Source organism: Chiloscyllium punctatum, chromosome 17, assembly GCF_047496795.1.
Source record: "Chiloscyllium punctatum isolate Juve2018m chromosome 17, sChiPun1.3, whole genome shotgun sequence".
Lineage (NCBI taxonomy): Eukaryota > Metazoa > Chordata > Chondrichthyes > Orectolobiformes > Hemiscylliidae > Chiloscyllium > Chiloscyllium punctatum.
In genome coordinates, this window is record NC_092755.1 from 79,535,800 (window position 1) to 79,548,606 (window position 12,807).

The window sequence follows — 12,807 nt, forward strand, 5'->3', positions numbered from 1 at the left end:
ACAGATGAATGGACACTGCACAACAATCATCAGGCAGGGGTGTTCCCTCCCAGTTGGGGAACACTTTAGCTGTCTGGGATATTCAGCCTCTGATCTTCAGGTAAGCGTCCTCCAAGGGTGCCTTCAAGATAAATAACAATGCAGAATCGCCGAGCAGAAACTGATAGCCAAGTTCTGTAGCCATGAAGATAGTCTCAATCGTGATCTTGGGTTCCTATCATGCTATATGTGACCCACCAGACTGTTCTGTACCTGTAAGATCTTCCTTACTGTCCTGTTTTGACACCATCGCCTTCATAAATTGTTATGATCTCTCAACCGAGACCCTCAGCATGTGACTCTTCTACTTATCATGTTATTTCAGTCATTTGGTTTGTCTCCAGCAGCATCTTATTTTTGATTATTTGTAATGATCTCCCTGCCTCATTGAGTCAGATTATAGGTCACCCCTTCGCTTGTTATTCAGCTGTTGACACGTTACTCACATCTGTAAAGACTTTATTATAGAAAACTGCACTCTCACCATTTGTATGATCTGTCGATCTCTCTGATTATAAATTCTGGGCCTGTTTGCTTCTCTCTCACTTCACCTGACGAGGGGGCAGTGCTCCAAAAGCTTGTGATTTCAAATAAGCCTGTTGGACTATAACCTCTCTTAATTATTTTAAACATGGCTCTGTGACTGTAGCTTTTCCCGCTGAACTATTAATCTCTTTTGTACCTGGTTCATGTCTCAAAACCAACCAGATGTGTGTGATTGGACTTGCTGCCAATTGAAGGATCTGGAGAGAGTTACTAACAAATGTCTCAGGGCGAGAGGAGTGAAGCCTCTATTGATGCTAATTGAGAGTGAAGCACTGAGGGCAGTGTTTCCAACACAGTGTAGGGGCTCAGTAAAAACCTAAGTGAAGTTACTGCCCTAAACGTATTCTCAATTGTCTGTTGGCTTTTCAGTTTTTTGTACAGTTGAAGCCTTTGAGAAAACTTTACTTGATTTTACAGCCTTTCAATTTTCCATTGAGAAATGTTGACAGTGTATCTTTGTTTTAATTTATCTGGAACTGTTTTACAAAAGGTCCAACGGGGAATACAAAATTATTTAAACTGTGCAAAGTTATAGCTCCAACTACTCCAGGGGACACTGATGAGAAATTGCATTAACGTGATCTCGAAGTGAGTTTTTAAAATAAGGTAGGCTGGGTATGAGATATACTCAATAGGCAGAGGGCTGGTTTCTCAAGGTTTTCTCTGTTTGTATACGCACAGCAATATATCCTGCAATATCTTCTACTCAGGAGAAAGTGAGGAGTGCAGATGCTGGAGATCAGAGTCGAGAGTGTGGTGCTGGAAAAGCACAACAGGTCAGGCAGCATCCGAAGAGCAGGAAAATCAACATTTTGGACTGGAGCCCCTCATCGGGAATGAGGCTTGTGGGTCGGGGCTGAGAGATATCTTCTACACAGGCTATTTCCTATTGTCAGGGAATTGCAAAGTTGCATGTTTTTCAGTGTGTGCTTGTCTGTCTATTCACAGGATTACTATTCTCTGCTGACAATCCTGTGGCTATATTCAGGTGACCCACTGCTGTCCAACCTGCTGCAAGAGGAGATGATGGTGTAGTGATATTATCACTGAGTAATATTCTGCATCTTTGGTTCAAATCCTGGTGTGGCAGGTGGTGGGATTTAAATTCTCTTAATCTGGAATCTAATGACAACCATTTTCAATTGTTGGAAAAACCCCATCTGGGTCACTAATGTCCTTTAGAGAAAGACACTGCCATCCTTACCTGGTCTGGCCTACATGTGACTCCAGACCAACAGCAATGGGGTTGCCCTCTGAGCAATGGATACTAGCCTGGCCTGTGACTCCCAACTCCCATGAAAGAAAACATCTGTAGCTCAATCAAACAAGTAAGAAAATTGCAAACTGGAAAAATGACTGTTTAGTTTGGAAGCTTTACTTCAACTCATTGTGTTCCAGGTCCTGAGTGGACACACATTCTGTTCACATGGACCCCTGGAGGTGGTCTAAAGATTTATGTTAATGGTACGTTCAGCACCAACGATACGCGTGGGGAGATAGCTGAGGGATATGAAAGTCCGAATGCTAACCTGGTGGTGGGCACAAAGAATGAGCAATCATACCGTCGCTATGTGACCGGATCGTTCGATGAGTTTGTGATTTGGGAGCGAGCACTCTCCCCCCATGAGATTCAACTCTACTACAATGCGACAACAGGTAAAGGGATGGGCAAACCAGGAGATATGTTGGTGTTCTGTCTGTGTAGATGGTGCCTTTCCCCCTCTCACTGTGTCCTGGAGCATTGCCCATGCTGCAGTGACATACATCTGGAAAAGTCCCTTGTTGACTGTGAATACCTTTGGGGTGTCACAATGGGAAAGACCGGAATTTTAAAGGCTGGTGGGATAGAATCTAGGCATGGCCTTTCACCAGGTCAAAGGTCTGCTCCGATTTCAGAATGATAAACAGAGATTGCTGGAAAAGCTCAGCAGGTCTGGCAGCATCTGTACAGAGAAATCAGGGTTAACATTTCAGGTCCAATCCCTACTTCTGATTCCTCCCTATACCCTTTGATCCCTTTTGCCCTAAGAACCCTTTCTACCTCCTTGGAAATATTCAATGTTTTGGCCTCAACCTCCGTGGCAGTGAATCCCACAGGCTCCCCCACTCTCTGAGTGAAGATATCTCTCCCCATCTCCGTCTAAAATGGCCCACCCAATGTCCTTAAGACTGTGACCCCTGGTTCTGGATTCTCTGGTTATCTGCCTTTAGTGACCCATTCATTCATATAGCGCCATCACCTGGTCCCACTTGGCTTCAGGCATTCTGGAAGGTAGTATTTGGATGACACATGGAGGTCAGAGAAGTGGGATCTAAGTGATTCAGAGTTGGTTAACAGCACGCCTGGTTTGTAATGTCAACAGCGTGGGTTCAATTCCAACACCAACTGAGGTTACCATGAAAAACTCTCCTTTGCAACCTCGCCTGGGGTGTGGTGACCCTCAGGCTAAACCACCACTCAGCCATCTCTCTCTCTAATGATAGAACAGCTCTATAGCCTGGTTGGACTGTAGTGGTTTTATGTTAATCTAAATGGTTACTTTTCAGGGACATATTGTTGTGGATTAGGCCAGACCACTCAAAACATTTTTGAGCAGACAGCCAAGACTATAACTTTGCAATTTATTTCGGTAAGTGTACAGTGAAAATTACCTGGAGTAAGGTAGTGAGGTTGACTATCAGGTTTAAAATAGACAAAACAAAATTCACATAATTACGCAATGAATAAAGAACCCCTCCAGAACTCAGTCTACCCAAACTAGACTTAATTATGCTGTTCTGAAAATACACAACAGTCCCAATAAGCAAACACCCTTTAAAGCACGGTACTAAAAAGGGTCAGATACTTACAGGTTAAGGTTAGAAGGGCAGAAGAGAGAGTTTCCACACAACTTGTTGTTGAAATCCCAACCGGTTCTCGACTGAACTAAACTGCTCCACACGAGAGCTGACCATTCTCCTTTCATTATACAGGTCACTTCTAAAACATTTCCACTTTGGTCTGAAATCTCATCTGTTTACATATAAACAAGAGGCCTCTCAAAATCCTTTTCATCTCTGTCCCAAACCACACTGATCGGAGCCCGGCCTGGTTAATTACTCCTCTGAGAAACATCAAGGACAGAATCTCCTTGAGCTCAGGAACAGCTTTTTGAAAAAAATGGGACTAGCTTTGTGACAATGTTCTCCTGGAGATTTCTTTGCTTCTTTTAATTGTGGATTTTATTAACTTTCTTAGCTGTAGAAATAATGTGCGATCGAACACTCAGAACCATGAGCAACTGAGTATCACCATCTCTCCTCAGGGCCCCATGGTTGTCAGACTGAGAGTGTCTCCCTGTCACCCCAGGGGCATTTGGATTCTCGTCCTGTCACAACAGATGTTCCAGTAAGTCTCTGAATGGGATTACTTTTGCTCTGAATTATTCTACACACGGTTCCGAGGTAGGATCGAGGCAACGTGAATCAGCTCTTAAGGATCGAATCACATCAATTTATTTTTATTCTTTCCAGCTGTCTACAGTTGCTTCTTCCCCCAGGACAGTCACTCGTGAAAAGGAAACAGAGAGTCGCCAGACTCCAGTCACCCCTGATGGCTTCCTGGATTCCTCCTTAGTCCTCCCCAATGAAACACTGCCACATTATACTGCCTCCAATCTGACTGAGGTAATGTCTACCTGCAAAGTAATAATCACACCATTGGACACTTGTGCTGGGATCTGTGAGCAGCATCTGGATGGAAGTGAAGGTTTGACGTCTATGTCTAACCAAGGTGGACTTAGAGTCATAGAGATGTACAGCACAGAAACAGACCCTTCGGTCCAACCCATCCATGTCGACCAGATATCCCAACCCAATCTAGTCCCACCTGCCAGCACCCGGCCCATATCCCTCCAAACCCTTCCTATTCATGTCCCCGTCCAAATGCCTCTAAATGTTGCAATTGTACCAGCCTCCACCACTTCCTTTGGCAGCTCATTCCATACACATACCACCCTCTGCATGAAAAAGTTGCCCCTTAGGTCTCTTTTATATCTTTCCCCTCTCAGTCTAAACCTATGCCCTCTAGTTCTGGACTCTCCCACCCCAGAGAAAAGACTTTGTCTATTTATCCTATCCATGTCCCTCATTATTTTGTAAACCTCTATAAGGTCACCCCTCAGCCTCCGACGCTCCAGGGAAAACAGCCCCAGCCTGTTCAGCCTCTCCCTATGGCTCAGATCCTCCAACCCTGGCAACATCCATGTAAATCTTTTCTGAACCCTTTCAAGTTTCACAACATCTTTCCGATAGGAAGGAGACCAGAATTGCACGCAATATTCCAACAGTGGCTTAACCAATGTCCTGATTCTGGATTAGTGGTGCTGGAAGAGCACAGCAGTTCAGGCAGCATCCAAGTAGCTTCGAAATCGACGTTTCGGGCCGTGCTGTGCTCTTCCAGCACCACTAATCCAAAATCTGGTTTCCAGCATCTGCAGTCATTGTTTTTACCTAACCAATGTCCTGTACAGCCGCAACATGTCCTCCCAAATCCTGTACTCAATACTCTGACCAATAAAGGAAAGCATACCAAATGCCTTCTTCACTATCTACCTGCAACTCCACTTTCAAGGATCTATGAACTTGTTTAATTTTTTAAATTCTCTCATGGGATGTGGGTGTCACTGGCTGGGCCCAGTATTTATTGCTTGTCCCTAGTTGCCCCTTGAGAAGGTGGGGCTGAGCTGCCTTGAACTATTGCAATCCTACAATGTCCTTCAGGAGGGAACTCCGGGGTTTTGGAGATGGTTTTTTTTTGGCGCCTGTGTGGCATGAATAAGATATCAAAACTGAAGCAGGCCATTCAGCCCATCGAGTCTGCTCTGTTAGTCAATGGCTGACCTGATCATTCTCAACTCTACTTCCCTGCCTCATGACCCTTGATTCCCTTTCTGATTAAAAATCTATCTATGCAGCCTTGAATATACTGAACAACCCAGCCTCGACAGCTCGCTCCAGGATAGAGTTCTGTTGATTCACTCCCCTCTGATGAAATTCCTCCTCGTCTCTGTCTGAAATGGGAAACTCTTACTCTGAGATTTGCCCTCTGCTCCTAAACATTCCCACATTAAAAAAAAATTCAATTCAGCTTCCACCACGGTGGGATTTGAATCCAGCTCATTACCCTGAGCCTCTTGTTGTTGCTCCTGTAAAATCTCGTCACAATCTTCATGCTGCTATCTAAATGCAAGCCCTTCTGTAGCAGTAGTATGTTGTCAGGTCCCTGTCAGGTGAGCTGCTGGAGCCCTGCTCGGTGTTGTATAGGTTATTGAGCGCAGTGTCATTGGGACCAGGGCCAATCACTAACTGCATTTGTTTGTTGTTTCTCTAGAACTTTCTGCAGACAGTCAGTGAAGTTCTGGCGTTGCCCAGTTGGAGTGGAACAGCAGAGGTGAGACGTGTTTACTTGCCCTGTGCTCATCCTGAAGTAGGTAATCATGACTTTCTCTTCAGAGTATTTCATTAGCATATCACAATTGAGGAGAAATAGCAACCAATTTGTGCACAGGAAGATCCCATGAACAACCATGACAGAAATGGCATGATAGATACACATTAGCTCCAGGGAGAGCCCCCCGCTGAATCCAGAACAGTATGACAGGCTGGAGCAGAAATAAGCCATTTGGCCCATCAAATCTTCTCCGTCACTCAATGAGATTGTGACTGATCTGATAATCCTCAATTCCACTTTCCTTCCTTTTCCACCCCCCCCACCGAACCCTTGAGTCTCCCCTTCCTGATTAAATCAAATATCTCTCTCACCTTTGAATAAACTTACTGCCCCAGCCTCGACAGCCTTCAGTGGTAAAGAATTCCACAGACTCACTCCCCTCAGAGAGAAGACATTCCTTCTCACCTCTGTCTGAAATAGGTGTCCCCTTATTCTGACACCATACTGTCTGATTCTAGACTCTCCCACAAGGGGAAACAGCCTTTCCGCACCGGCCCTTTTAAGTTCCCTCGGACTCATTCAATCAAAGTTTCCTCTCATTCTTTAAAACTCAATGACTGCTAGCCCAACCGACTCAACGTCTGCTCACAAGGAATTCCCTCCCTCCCTGGGACCAGCCTTCTCAGGACAACTTCCCAGTGCCAGACTATCTTTCCTTGGAGTGGAAAAGAGTGGTGCTGGAAAAGCGCAGCAGGTCAGGCAGCATCCGAGGAGCAGGAGAATCGACGTTTCAGCATAAGCCCTTCATCAGGAAGTCCTCACTTTCTATGGATCTTTCCCTGGATTAGGGTCCAAGACTGTTGATAGTATTCCAGCTGGGGTCTGCCTTGTACAGTGTAGCCTGAGTTTGCCTCCACATACACTGTTAGCCATCATTCCCTTTCTCCCACGTGACCACTCCCATCAGTCTCTTGCATCTCTCGTTCAACCTTACTTTGCAGTAAGGTTCTTTTGGTTATTTCCCTAATCATCCTGCTCAAGCATGTTACTACACAACTCTGTAGCAGCTGGGTCATGAACATGGGCCCCCTGGCTCAGAGGTACAGACACTACCACTGTGCTACATGAGCTCTTCAGTGCTGCATTGCTCTTAATTGGCACGTTTATAATGATAGGCATTGGGTATAACATTGAGTATAACATGTTGTAGCTGTATAAAACTTTCCTGGAGTCACATTTAGAATGTGGTGTGTAATTCTGGTGCCACACCATAGGAAAGACATGGAGGGTTTGGAGAGGGTGCAGATAAAACTTCCCAGGATATTGCCTGGGTTGGAGTGTATTAGCTACAACGAGAGGTTGGACAAACTGATCATTTTCAGTAGACCATTGGAGGCTGAGGGAGTGACCTGATAGAAGTCTATATGAGAGGCATGGATTGGGTGGATGGTTGGGTGGAAATACCAAATACTAGAAGGGACAGGTTTAATGTGAGAGGGGAAATGTTTAAGGAAGATGTGCAAGGCAAGTTTTTGACATGGGGGTGTTAGGTGCCTGGAAGGCGCTGCCAGGGGAGATGGTGGAAGCAGGGAGGATAACAATGTTTAAGAAACAATTAGACAGAAACATGAATAAGCAGGAAATAGAGTGTTAAAGATCCCAGGGAGAGAGAGAGAGAGAGAGAGAGAGAGAGGGAGGGAGAGGGAGAAGGGGAGAGAAGCAGATGAGTTTAGTTGAGAATGGTATCATGGTTTGCATGGTCATGATGGGCCAAAGGGCCTGTTCTGTGCTGTACAGTTTTACATCTTGTCATCTGTTCGAAGGAAGGACTTACAGAGATAGTTGTGTTGGCATAAAACACCCAGGATTGGGTTTGTATTTTGGCTTTGAGGTTGAAATGGAATTTACTGAAGAAAAGCTGCAGCTTTTGAAAAAAAAATTCTGGTAAGTCCCAGACGTAGAGAAAACCACTAATACTCCAGCATTTTGTCATAACCTCCAAGTGTCTGAAAATACTTCACAGTTACATACTGTTAAAGTTCTGCAAAGGGGACAAATACTACACAGGGAGATCCCACAGCTAGCACTGTCAGGATACATGTATATTTCTTTTTCAGTCATGCTGTGGCATCCTTTACAACTCTCTGAGAGAGCAGATGGCACCTTGATGGGAAGACGTGTCTGTGATGGAGACAGTGCCTCTGACAGTGCAGCACTCCCTCAGGCCTCCCTGTACTGCAGTGTCTGTCTTGATTCTCAAGTTCCAGGCTTTGGAACTGAACCTCTTGAATGAGGCTCCACTAACACACACACACTCAGTTGAGGTCCTGCACTGTACTCCATTGGATTTTACTCTGTTTGTATGAATTACACAGCATTGTTTATATCATTTACCATCTTTCTTGTGCTCTTCCGGTTTTAGTCTGTATGTTTATGCAGTGTCTGTAAGAGCGAGGTTGTATGGGATGTTATGTGTTTTGTCCCCAGTCAGTGACTGTGGTCAGTGGTTTGATTGACACGGTCGACAAAGTCATGATTAGAGTGGCCAGCAGCCTGGAGGGAAGCCCCAGCTCAGCTGTCAACATTGAGGGAAGGTCCGATGTCGCAGGTATGTGTCTGTCCACTCTGTTTCTGCCCAGCTCGATTCTGTCCACCACCCACCCTGGTCAAAGGGTAGGGGCAAAGAAACACAAAGAGCTTCATTGACCTGCACAAATACTGACCCTGGACATAATCTACGGGCACACATACACAGAGAAACATGGCCACACATTGTCATGAGCAAACACACATGTAGGCACACATATGGACGCACACATACAGAGACAGACAGACACTCACAACACATCCACACACCTTCAGACGCACACACACCCCGAATGAGTTGTTGTAAACTCTGTTTCTCTCTGTACAACAGATATCAGACCTACTGAGTTTTTCCAGCGCTTTCTATTTTTGTTTCAGATTTCTAGCACTTGCAAGATTTTTCTTTTATTGTTCGTTTCTTTGTGCTTTTATTTAATTCTGTTGTTCTGTTCCTTTTTAAATGTTGCTGTGTTCCATTCTGGTTGAGAATCCCTGATTTAAACATGAATTCATTAGTTCGGTCTCTGCAGGTGATTCACTGAGTGTTCTTAGTGCGTTCTGATCCAGACTTCCAACAGCTTAGATGGTCCTTTCCCTCTTCAGTCCTGAGTCAGATCCTGTTCAGACCTCTCAGAACATTATCCCCTTCTTTGTGTTAATATGGAACTGATGCAGCATCATATAACAGTAACCTCTGACTGAGTCTGTGTTACCAGCCCTTTCCCTCTTGGTCTCAGTTTAATTTAAGATTTACCACCTGACACCTGGAAAATGTGAATTTACTTGGAGATGATATTGTCGTCATATTGTGTTGTTTTGTTATGAGCAAACATTCAAACAGCAGCTGATGAAAATTCAAACCTATCTTTAAAATTACAAATGAAATTATACCCAAATTTGACTACTAAGGTACTCATTCACTATTGAAGGGAAATTATAGCGATCAGTTTCAACACCGTGAGATCCCACAAACAGTAATGGTTTGGTCATTTGCCTTTGAAGTATTTGGGGATCAGTTCTCAGCTGAGTGTAGTGGGAATAATAGTGTAACAGCACAGCTGCACGGAGGGTCTGTGCATGGTGTGTGTGTGTGTGGTCACACGGACTGGGGAGGTCTGCATGGAGGCAGGAAACATGAGAGGGAGCACAGCGAAGGAGAAATCCCATTAGAGGATTGACATTGAGCTGAGAGGATCGACAAGATTTCCAATTATGGTGTTCCCTACACAGCTCTGTCATGTTTCTGGTTGAAATGACCTGACTGGCTGTGAGTTTAGTGAGATGAGGAGAAACATCTTGACTCTGAGGGTTGTACGGATTTGGAATGTGCTGCCTCGGGGGGGGGAGTGCGGGAGGTGGATGCCACGGTGGAGGGGGGGGGGGGGGGGTTCAGAAGAGAGCTGGAGCTTTATCTGAAAGTGATCTATTTCGAGGTCTATGGGGATAGGGCTGGGCAGTGGGGAGTAGCTGGGTGGCTCTTTCAGATACAAAGGGCTCCTTCTGTGCTGTAAAATTCTATGATTCTGTAAATTGAGAAAGTGCAGTAAGATCATGGGTATCTTTGTATATCAGTTGCTGAAGGTGAGCTTTGTAGGCGCAGTAGGCAGCGATGAAGGCAAATGGTACTTTGGCCTTCATAGTGAGAGGGTTTGAGTGCAGGAACAGGAATATCTTGCTGAGACCACATTTGGTGTATTATGTGCAGTGTGGAGTGTAACAAAGGTTAACCAGGGATGGCAGGACTGATGTGTGAAAAGAGACAGGATTGCTTCGGATTATATCCACTGGTGTTTAGAAGAATGAGGGGAATCTCATAGAAGCCTATAAAACCCTAACTAGGCTAGACGGTGGGGGGGGAGATGCAGGAAGGGCAATCCCAATGACCAGGGAGTGCAGAACCAGGGGTCACAGTGTAAGGAGACGGAGTAATCTGTTTAGAACTGAGCTGATGAGAAATGTCTTCACCCAGAGAGTGGGGAGCCTGTAGGATTCCCTACCACAGGAGGAAGGCAGGACCAAATGATTATACATGATTCTGAGAAGTGATTGAATTTAGCACTTAGAGCGCAAGGGATCAAAGGATTTGGGGAGAAGCAGGAACAGGTGATGGGGTCAGCCATGACCATACTGACTGGCAGAGCAGGCTCCTGGAGCTGAATGGCCTCCTCAGTTTGCTACTTTTCTATGTTTTGTAAATATTTATCCAATTCCCTTTTGAAAGTTCCTCTACAAGCAATCCATTCCTCCACTGTCGTCCTTTTCAGGCAGCCCCTCCCGAACTCAGCAACTCAGTGTGTGAAAGAAACACGTCACCCCCATCTCCTCCTTCATTCCTTGGTCTTTCGATTTGCCAGCGGTTCCTCCATCAGTACACCTCAGTGATTGTGGACACCTTGGATTAAAGCTTTCCTTATCTTTCTCCACTCCAGGGAGAATACTAGCGATTTCTTCAAGTTCTGTACACTCACTGAACTCTCCCTTCCCTGGTTCAATTTCCCTGCCTAGGAGCCCCCCTAGGGTGGGGGACTTGGCGTTTATTCCCAGAGACCGACGTTAGCACAGACTCTGTCAAACTGTGTCATAGAGCCATAGAGATGTACAGCGTGTCCTGGGCGGTTATGGTCACACAGACACCGTCAGACTGAATTGGGTGGAGTTTATTGCACATACTGGAAGTGGAGAATAATGTCTAACTAATTGATTTCTTTCTGGTTATAGATTACTCCTTAGTTAAAGTTCCAGATGGCGCAAGTCTGACCAGTTATCGGTTCCCAGCGCGAGGAATGAGCTTCATTTTGGTCCCAGGAGAGGCTTTCCACAGGAAAAGTAAGCAGCTTTTATCGAAATGTGTCGTTAATAAACTAATACTTGACAGTTTTTCTGTCAAGTTTCTTTCATTCCCTCATGGGACCTGGGTGTTACTGGGCTGGGCCCAGAATTTATTGACATGTCCCTAGTTGCCCCTTGAGAAGGTGGGGGTGAGCTGCCTTCTTGACCCGCTGCAGTCCATGTGCTGTGGGTAGACCCACAATGCCCTGAGGGATGGGAATTCCAGGATTCTGACCCAGTGACACTGAAGGAACGGCGATATATTTCCAAGTTGGGATGGCGAGGGGCTTGGAGGAGAACTTGCAGAGGGTGGTATTCCCATGTATCTGCTACCCTTGTCCTTCTAGATGGAAGTGGTCGTGTGTTTAGAAGGTGCTGTCTGAGGGTCTTTGGTGAATTTCTGCAGTGCATCTTGTAAATGGTACACACTGCTGCTACTGAGCGTCAGTGGTGGAGGGAGTGGATGTGGTGTCAATCAAGCCGGTTGCTTTGTCCTGGATAGTGTTGAGCTTCCTGAGTGTTGTTGGAGCTGTCCCCATCCAGGCAAGTGGGGAGTATTCCATCACACTCCTGACTTGTGCCTTGTAGATGGTGGACAGGCTTTGGGGAGTCAGGAGGGGAGTTACTTGCTGCAGTATTCCCAGCTTCTGACCTACTCTTGTAGCCGCAACGTTAATATGGCGAGTCCAGTTTAGTTTGTGTGTCGAGATACCTTCAGCTGTCTTATTACAGAATGGGATTTGGTATGTTACAGTTGTGACAATTTGTGTAAATGAGGCTGCTGACATTTCTTGTTCTTAATCCTTTTCCCCAGATGGTTTCAGCTATGACAGGCTGGGAGCAGGGGGTGGAGCTCTCCAGATAGGTGTCCTGAAAATTCATGTCAATGGTTGTCGAGTCTCTCTTGTACGTCAAGTGATCTCTCTGCCATTATCCGGGGAGGCAATGGGATTAATCACTGGACCAGTAATCCAGAAACACAACTGATATTCTGGTGACCCAGGTTCAAATCTCCCTGCTGCAAATGGTGGAATTAGAATTCAATAAATATCTGGAATTCTAATTTCCAGAGTCTAATGATGGCCATGAATCCATTGTCAATTGTCAGAAAAAAAACACCTGGGTCACGAATGTCCTTTAGGGAAGGAAACTGCCACGTTACCTGGTCTGGCCTACATGTGACTCCAGACACACAGCAATGTAGTTGAACCTTAACCGCCCTCTGGGCAATTAGGGATGGGCAATAAATGCTGGACTAGCCAACAACAGTCTTCATCCCCTGAATGAATTGAAAAAAAAACAATCATTTGAATTCTTCACTTTCAAACAGAAGTGTGGGGGTGTTCTGAAAACCCTCCATGGAATGAGTAACAATT

The 12,807-nt window shown here is 45.4% G+C and overlaps 1 protein-coding gene across 8 annotated transcripts in view; it reads left to right on the forward strand.

Moving 5' to 3' along the window:
• adgrd1 (adhesion G protein-coupled receptor D1) overlaps positions 1 to 12,807 on the forward strand; it is a 324,854-nt gene that overhangs the window by 30,426 nt on the left and 281,621 nt on the right. For all 8 annotated transcript variants that reach the window (XR_011962991.1, XR_011962990.1, XM_072587673.1 and 5 more), the window contains 6 exons: positions 1,984 to 2,241; positions 3,891 to 3,973; positions 4,099 to 4,251; positions 5,957 to 6,016; positions 8,504 to 8,624; positions 11,321 to 11,428. Coding sequence is in view for 6 of the 8 variants with exons in the window: in XM_072587673.1 (XP_072443774.1) it covers positions 1,984 to 2,241; positions 3,891 to 3,973; positions 4,099 to 4,251; positions 5,957 to 6,016; positions 8,504 to 8,624; positions 11,321 to 11,428 (783 nt within the window). In the remaining 2 variants the exon portion in view is untranslated. The remainder of the gene's footprint in view (positions 1 to 1,983; positions 2,242 to 3,890; positions 3,974 to 4,098; positions 4,252 to 5,956; positions 6,017 to 8,503; positions 8,625 to 11,320; positions 11,429 to 12,807) is intronic.